The sequence below is a fragment of the Notolabrus celidotus genome, chromosome 15 (genome assembly GCF_009762535.1).
Source record: "Notolabrus celidotus isolate fNotCel1 chromosome 15, fNotCel1.pri, whole genome shotgun sequence".
Lineage (NCBI taxonomy): Eukaryota > Metazoa > Chordata > Actinopteri > Labriformes > Labridae > Notolabrus > Notolabrus celidotus.
Genome location: NC_048286.1, coordinates 19,668,132 through 19,677,174, shown reverse-complemented (window position 1 = coordinate 19,677,174; position 9,043 = coordinate 19,668,132). Strand labels below are relative to the sequence as shown.

Genomic DNA, 9,043 nt, shown 5'->3' with positions numbered 1-9,043 from the left:
ACATGCATCTATTGTATACAGCGCCATTAAATGGTCAGACTCAAGAAACAGAAGCAGCACAGAGCTGATCAAAAATGAACTTCAAATATCTGTAAACTGTGACTTGTCCAGTAAGGACTCCTCTCTGTGCAAAGGACAAAAGACTGCTTCAGTCAGTCAAGAGCAGCAAAAAATATATCCATGGAAAAAGTACATTTGGTGAGTCATACTCCTCTTTTGGATTTAATTTTTCTTTTGTTTGCCTGTTTTTTTATGTAAAGAGCTAAATTGTGGTTTCTTTGAGGTTTATTCATATGAGGTTACATAATGATACAGTAAGGATTAAAGGGAATATACACACTTTCTGCATATCCAGTTGAATCAGAATATGAATATAATTATAATATAATCATTATTATAATAATAATAAAGTTTATTTATAAAGCACTTATCAAAACAGATTTTACAAAGTGCTTTACATCATAAAAACCCACAGTAAAGACAACAAAGCATGGGGGATATCATAGACTGTATAAAATAGTATGGGGGGTATATGGGGTGGCAAGACAATTTAAGAGGAACAGCTGAATAAAAGAGTAAAAGAGAAATTACTAAAAGCAATTAAAACAATTAAACAATTACAATCAGTAAAACAAATAAAACAATGAGTGAATAAAAGAAAAACATGAATTAAAGTAGATTAAAAATAAATGTAACATCATGGATAAAACAATATTACAGGAAGTCCTGTTAATAAAAAAATATGTTGTCAGATGTGATTCAAAAGAAGATACTGATGCAGCTTGCCTGAGATCCTCAGGCAGGTCGTTCCACAGTCGTGGAGCCTGCACAGCAAACGCTCGGTCCCCCTTAGATTTCAAATTTGTGACAGGAACTTTTAAGGAGGTTCCTGCCTGAGGATCTGAGGCTGCGGGCAGGTAGGGTGACAGCAAATCACTGATACCAATGAATTCTCACGCATCATGCTCACACCACCATGGCACCGTGCACCTGTCCCTTACTTTGCAGTGAGAAAGGAGAAACCTTTTCCAAAAAGGCTACGTATGCATAGGGTCGTTTCCGGGTTGTACGTCAAAAAAATATAGATTTTGGGTCAGGGGAAGTGACGACTCCTCCATATTGTTAAGACACAAAAGCCTTTTATGCTTTCTTTGCATACAAATAAGTTTCATAAACTTTGTCAGTCAGGCTCTGACAGCTCCACCATGATACGTCATGATACGTCACGTATTTTCTATTCAAAAATTTTCAACCAATGACTGTTGTTGTGGGCGTGGTTATTATTTGAATGCCCCCCTCTGATTGGCTACTCGGCGAAAAACACAATACGCTGTGGGCAGCAGCCGCAAGAAGAGAATGCGTTTTCTTTTTTATCGAAGTTTAAAGTTAAACAATAGATTAAGTATAATGTCGATCAAAACGTTGACATGCTACACTTTAATTAAAGACTTCTAGCTCTGTTAAGTTTTTAAAACCGGATCTATGTTTTTATTCTTGTGATAAATTAAAGAAAAGAAGAGGACAAGTCACCATTGTTCGAGCTGGATTCTCTAACGTAAGTTTTGAAGCTACCATGCTAGTTAGCTCATCTGTAGCTGAATGTGAATCTGTGAAGAAGACAGAGGAGTGAAAACACTGCCTGAGGTTGTGGTTGCTCGGGATGATGAGTTACATTTCGTGAAAGTGTGGTGTAGTGTTTCCCTTTCCTGTCTTATATACAGTACCTTTGATAAAGGAGTAAAGGTGTGAAAATCGATCATATCTGCAGAGACGTGGTCAGAGATGAATCACTCTGTTAATGTTTAACGACTCTGAAATCTCACAATCAGACGTGTTACTGAAGAAGAAGTATGTGTAAGAAAGAAAACATACTGTGGGTTAAAGTATTCATACAGTCTAAATGTTGCACTCTCTTCAGTAACTTTTTAAGTGTGTTTGTTTTGCATGATTATGATCATTCTATGTTCTAAAGTTGCTCTTATATTATTGGATTTAGATGCCAGTCTTTTATTTCTGACTGATGTTGACTGATGAGCCAAACTTTAAATGTATTGCAATGCACATATGTTTTCAGTTGCCTCATTGTTCACAGTGGTGGACAGTAACAAAGTAAACTTACTTGAGTACTGTACTTAAGTACATTTTTTGAGTATCTGTACTTTACTTGAGTGTTATATTTGGGGGATACTTATTACTTTTACTCCACTACATTCAGAAGATAATTATTGTACTTTTTACTCCACTACATTTCCATCAATGTCGAGTTACTCACTACTTCTGCTTTGAAGTCAGCGCATGAATTTCCTTCTCTTTTCTGAAATCTGATCCCTAAGACAGTACAATGTGTTTGTGTAGTTCTGTTTGTCTCAGTGGTTTAGTCATACCTGTATATCATGGGTCTCCACGGTTGAACATGGAGCAAACACAGAGCAGATTTCACTCAGATCAGGCAGTTCATTTAGAGGTGGTAATGATGGCTATAATTCTCCACCTGAGCACCCATGGTCATATCTTCAGCCCGTGTTAGAGGTTTTTGAAATGAAGAATGATACGTATCATTTGAAATGTTCTCCCTGTTTCCCACTCTGCTCAAACATACAAACATTCACTGTCCAACCTGAGAAAGTGTGTTGAGCTACATAACATTCGTTTCATTCCAGATGAACATTTCAAACTAAGTTGTCTGTGCTTGAGTAACTTAGTTTCTGTTTTTAATCCATGGTATAGTTTTTAGAGATTTCAAGTAATTGTTTCTAGATCAACATAATGTAACCAGATGTACTCTTATGTATTCTTGACTGCACTTGTGCTTTGTGAAAATACAACGTTTTGAGATATTTAAAAAAATACTTTGAATAAATAAGTATTTTTAAAAGCAAGTACTTCAGTACTTTAACTCAAGTAATAATTTGACAGAGCAACTTTCACTTGTATTGGAGTAATATTTGACCTCGCGTATCTGTACTTTGACTTAAGTAATGAAGATGTGTACTTTGTCCACCACTGATTATGAGGTATAGTTAGGCTCAACTTCTGTCCATAGTAGGCCTCGAATAATGCAGATATGCTTAGTTTTTGTATAGTTCTAGAAAAGTGTGTGTTCATAATAACTGTCATCTTGTTTGTTTGAGGTGCTTTAAATCTTTAGTCACATCCTCTCCTAATGTAATGTCTGGACATTTTTATATACCTAATGTGTCTTGTTTATTATGTAAACCTAGAGTACTCAAATCTGTGAACATAGTGTCCATAAATATGGTGAGCAAAATACACAAATGATCTGACACAAACCAAATGATTCACTGTCATGTTATTTTTCTTTGCAGGCTCTCAAGATATCCTGTTCCTGTGAGGAAGAGTTACCGGTATGTCTATCACTCCTCATGTAGTTGTTTCTCCCTCGTGTTTTGGAGCAGGCTTCTGCTGACTCATGGTGTAATAGAGAATTCCGTTTCCATAATTAGATTTTGCTCTCAGTAGTAGTAGTGGTTATTTCAGGGCATCAATGGGCTCCAAGTACAAAGAAAACAGTTCAACTTTTGTGTGTTCAAGATGAAATCATGTCCTCATTGTGACTCAAAGAGTCATTGGCTGCCTGCAGTGACACTGTTATTAAGAAACAACCTCGTGTTTCCTGTGGTGTTTTTGGAATTATGAATCACTTCTTCCTGCTAAACACTTGATCATGCTCACTGTACCTTTGCGAGCATGGAAAGTCTCTCTTAAACACACCCTGTTGGCATGCAATGGTGGAAAAGGCTGCACCAACACTGGCACACATCAGTTGGTGATTATAATAATCTGCAGAAACATGCACTGCACAGACTCCCAAAGCCCTTGGCTTTAGTTTTTCTTGAAGCTGTTCACATTCACACAACAGCAGGCAGTGCAAACAAGCTGGGAAAAGAGCAGATTTCAGCATTCATGTACCTTTTGTTTACTTTGTTTAAGTGCTAAACAAACAAACGGACAATGAAATGCCCAAAGCCGTTTTAAATGCTTTATAGTTTTTCATTTTACAAACAAGAACATTTATTCCCTACATCCACCCATATTATCCACCCACCGTAAACCTAGAGACAAGAGTGACAAGAATGAAAACATTTTTTTTTGAAATAAATAAACAACACAAAAATAAAACAATTGTAATCATAAAAGTCAATGCAGTAAAAATAAAAGCTTGTAAAAAAAAATCTGTAGACTAACAAGCAAATACTTACATGATAAACATTGTAAACAAAAAATAAATGAATACATAAAATAACAAATTCTCCTTTGCATTCATAGTTAATATACAATGCAACAATTCTCCAAACAGAATTCACATATTTTATTTATTTTATTATTTAACTATCATCTACATATACTTTTTTAATGTAAAACTACCTCTGCACTACTCACCACTGCACTATTATCATATTATTTTAGCCTGTACATATTAGTAATGCCTACTTGTTGTTCTTTTGTGGTTATAGTTGATATTATTATTATTTATTATATTTTTTAATTTTATTTTATTCACGTACAAAGAGAGCACAGCTTAACAAGTCAAATTCCTTGTGTGTTCAAGCATACCTGGCCAATAAAGCTGATTCTGATTCTGATTCTGATCGACATGACAATGAAACATGAAGAATTACAAAAACAAATAGAGTTTCCTAATCCAAAGTAGGGGTGAGTATTGGCAAGAACCTCACGATACGATACGTATCACGATACTTGGGTACGATATATCACGATATAACAATATTGTGATACATTGTGATATATTGTGATATATTGTGATATTCTACACAGTTAACTAAGAAAAAATAGAGATGGTGTTTATGTAAATCACACAATATTACTCAAAATTGAAAGGACAAATTAAGTCAAAACTATTTGATTGAAAACAACTTTTCCACTTTATTGTTTTTGAAATACTGAAGTCATATTTTAGTTCCAACTCGGCTAAAATATTAATTTTTATTTTTATAAAATAAACAATATTAAGAGTTGAAATATCGATATTATATCGGAGGTCAAAGTATCGCGATATATTGCTGTATCGATATTTTTTCACACCTCTAGATCCAAAGCAGTTTTAATGAACACATGGATAACTTTGAGGAACTTCCACCTCTTCAGACACCTTCTTTAGGAATGAGAGAAACACTTATATTTATAATTCATAGGGCTACTCTTTAAAAAAAACAACCCCCTATCAGTGAGGTTTCTTTAGAGGACAGTAACTGTGAAACATCCCCCTAATTCTGAATGTATTCTTGTCTCCTGCCACAGCCATGACTGAGTGTTCCATTGAGAAAAAACATTACAGGTGCAAGCTTAGTTAAACAACAGACACATCACCCGACACCACACATCTGACACAATCATCTGTCTGTCTTTTATTCTTGTCTATTTGATAGACAAGTCAAATATAAGACCGTTACAACCATCTCATAAGTTTGCTTACTTTACTTAATATTTGCAATATGATGATATGTAAGAAGACTACAAAAATCTAGTCCCACATGAAAGATAAGTCATGTGTAGTTTTGCCAAATATAATAAAAGAGGAAGACGAGAAAGACAAACACTGTAGCCATCATTTACAACGTCCAGTGCTGTGTACTTTGTGTGCTGTTCTGTCTGTCAATGGAAGTTTTTTGAATACACACCCTTCTTAATTGCCGTGTCTTTGTTATCCCATAATCCTCACATGAAGAGTTAACCTAGCTTGCATAAAACTGAAGAGCCCCATTTCAAATTTTCCTTATGTTGTGTACGCGTGTGTGTATGTGTGTGGAGGGGCTGTTGGGTTAAACTTGGGGGACAAATGGGTGTGGTTAGTGTGACCTCATGGAGAAATGAGCTCATGGTTGGCGCTCTGGTCTTCGTTATGTGCCGTCTATCTTATCCATATAGCTGGCTTATCGCTCTCCTTTCCTCTGGTGGAAGTTGCAAACACGCAGTAAATTCCTCTGTTCTGCTTCTTTTCCAAAGCTCAATATAAGTGTAGTGATCTTTGCAATTCATGCAACAGATTGCTGGTGGCTTTTTTTGTTTCTCTTTCAGTGAATTCCTCACCTCCTGGAGACTTTTTTGTGTCCTGTCTGCTTGCACAAGTTACATTCTGTTGCAGCTTTAAAGTGACACACGCACCTCTCTGAGTCTCTGTCTTCAGATGGACAGCATGATTGTGTTGAACCCATCCGTTCTTGCTCTCTCTCTCTCTCTCTCTCTCTCTCGTCCGGCCTGCCCCGCTTATGCACTCTGCTGTTTGGTTGGTGTTGCCGTGGCAACGTGTGGCCAGAATGAGGCTTCACATACAGCATCTTGTGTTCTCTTCACAGAGGGCGGCTGACGAGAGCGAAGGGCAGTGACGCAAAACATACAGTATACGAGAGCAGCCGTGTGGACTCAGGACTCTACAGCTCTGCCAGACTCTGACAGGGTCACCTGTGCAGGGACAGGGACACACTTCACCACTTCACCACATTGGGTGACTTTTTGTGTAGTTCTGCCCTCTCTTGACCGAAGACTTTTTAAAAAAATTTTATTTCTTTGTTGGCTCTTGGTTTTTAAACGCAACCATTCTTTCGGGAACAAGACTGGGATTTTCCCTCATATTATGCACATCAATGGATACGAGCTGCTCAGTGGTTAGCACAGGAGCGGAGGAGCAGTCCTTTCATGTCCGCTACAGGTAGGAATCTCTCCGCTCAACTTGTGTTTGGTTGTACATTAGATTGCATAGCTTGCTAGTTTCTTGTTTTCCTTGTTAGTTTTGTAGGAACGTGAGTAGTTGTTGGTAGAGCATCTAAATGTTTTAATTAGGGATGCATGGTATAATAGGCACATTATCGGTATCGGCTGATATTGGCTTTAAGATGAAATATCGGATATCGGCTAACACGCCGATATCCGCCGATATAATTAGGGTACATGTAGCTGACTAATTTAGGCACATTTACTGTCAAAGAGTAAACCATTTTATTTGATTTGGGGTTTAATTGCTGTACAGTTGCACTCTTCCCATGTTCCCTGTGAACAGAGGTTAGGTTTACTTACTATGTCAAATGTGAATTTGGCCAAATTTGCCCTGGTTGTGGGAATTGTTATGATTGTCTCAGGGAGAGCATCATCCAAGTTATAAGTAGGATGTATCTTTTTGTATGAATTTTGTTTGAAAGCAATTGTCATAGTAAACATGCAGTTGTTAAGTATTTTTCTTATTTTGCACAAGAAATGAATATTACATAACAAACGTGATAAGAGTATCACCATAATACTGTACGCTAATTCCAATACAGAACAGAATTGATGATCTCTGCAATTAGGTGTGCGGAAAAAAATGTTGGTATGGTTAATCGGCTAAAAGAGTTGTAAAATATCGGCATATTGGATATCGGCAAAAAAGTCCAATATCGTGCATCCCCAGTTTTAATGCTTCTAACATTTGATGCTTCAGTGTGGTTTAACCAATCCATTATTATTCATTCTGTGATATTACCTTTCAAAAACAATTTGCCTATGTTCAATACTCTATTGAAAATTGAATTTGAATGGGAGGCCCTCTTCATAGTGCTTATGTTGACTAATGTGTTGACTAAAGGCAGGTGAATTTCTGAAGTAAAAAACGTATCAGCCAGCTGTCCCTCCGTACCCAGGTAAAGAGCTCTGGCAGCAGGTGCGACCTGCCAAACACGGAAAGCCCCGCCCCAGTTTGCTTCAATATTTAACAAGCCCTGAAAAATTAATCACTGCGTGCTTTGTTTTCCTTCACGTGTCTCCAACTTATTCAGATAGAGCTGTCGTCTGCTTTAGGATGTCTGCTTTTATCACCACGAGCATCACTACTGTCAGGATGGTTATCATCTCTCACTTGATTCCATTAGTCCTCACTACAGAGTCTGCTTGTGTCTGATACATCTAATAAAGCTTATTAGCACTCCAAGGTGCTGTAATCTGTCGGGTGCACACTCCACTGGCCTAATCTCAGGTGACCAGGTCAGAGGAGAGAGCTTGAAAAATCGGATTAGCTTTGCAAAAATGCTGATGGAGCAGTTTCCTTGCTCGCATGAATGCAGGGTTAATACTGAGAACATCACTCGCTTCTCCTTGAAAGTTCACCGACATGTTTTAATGACGTCAAATGAGAAAGTTGTTTTGATATCACAGGGAAGGAATGTTTTTTTTTAAACCTGTTAAATGCCTCTCACGTGGTCCGTGTGCTGCTGCTGTTGTTTTAAGGCAACAAAAGGAGGCAGGTAGGCTAGTGTTTGCTACTGCTTTTGTATGAGTGGTTGTTGTGAGCTTAGCAGTAAACAAAGAGAAGGCTTTCCTTATTTAACCCTGCTGATGACATGAACTTTATCCCATATCCAGAACACTGTTTTTGTTCACAAATTATAGCCCTGCAGGAGGTTCAACAAGCTACTTTGTACAGTGTTTTTGTGTCATATTTTTAGCACACTATACGCCCTGTAAGATATTTTATCCATGTGAGGAATTGTTGTCTAAATCAGGGGTTCCCAAACTTTTCAGCCCACGACCCCAAAATATAGGGGCCAAAGACTTGCGACCCCTACTGTCCCTCAAAGTGATTAAGCATGCTTCATATTTAATTTAGCTGGTCTGCAGAGAATGAATAAACTTGCTGCTACTGAGGCTTTTGTTTAGTAACTGTTAACTAACATTTCCCTAGTTTTTATTTCCCTGTATTTGATCCATAGTTTTTGTCTGACCCTCCCTGCTGCTTTTACTTGTTTTTATTCAACTACAGTGTTTTTAACAAGTGTCTGCATCTTACTGTTTGTTTTTTAACCCTGTTTTTATTCTCACTGCCCTTTTATTATGCCCTGTAGCACTTTGAGATTTGCTCCAAATGTAAAGTGCGTGATAAATAAAATACATTATTATTATTATTATTATTATTATTATTATTATTATTACCTCAGGAGTTCTGTCTACAAGAACTCCATAACAATAAATAAGCAATAAACCATTTTTTATCTGGAAGTTTTATTTCAATTCACTACTATTTTTGTCAATATTTTCA

The 9,043-nt window shown here is 37.1% G+C and overlaps 1 protein-coding gene across 3 annotated transcripts in view; it reads left to right on the top strand.

The window, feature by feature from the left end:
• The first annotated feature begins 1,323 nt into the window (after positions 1-1,323).
• gpsm2 (G protein signaling modulator 2) overlaps positions 1,324-9,043 on the top strand; it is a 17,250-nt gene continuing 9,530 nt past the window's right edge. The window contains exons 1-3 of one of the 3 annotated variants that reach the window (XM_034703414.1): positions 1,324-1,555; positions 3,327-3,365; positions 6,336-6,688. In XM_034703414.1, the coding sequence (XP_034559305.1) occupies positions 6,624-6,688 (65 nt within the window). In that variant the 5' untranslated portion in view covers positions 1,324-1,555; positions 3,327-3,365; positions 6,336-6,623. Of the gene's footprint in view, positions 1,556-3,326; positions 3,366-6,335; positions 6,689-8,178; positions 8,253-9,043 lie in introns of those variants that run through there. The other 2 variants (XM_034703417.1, XM_034703416.1) reach the window with 2 other exon arrangements.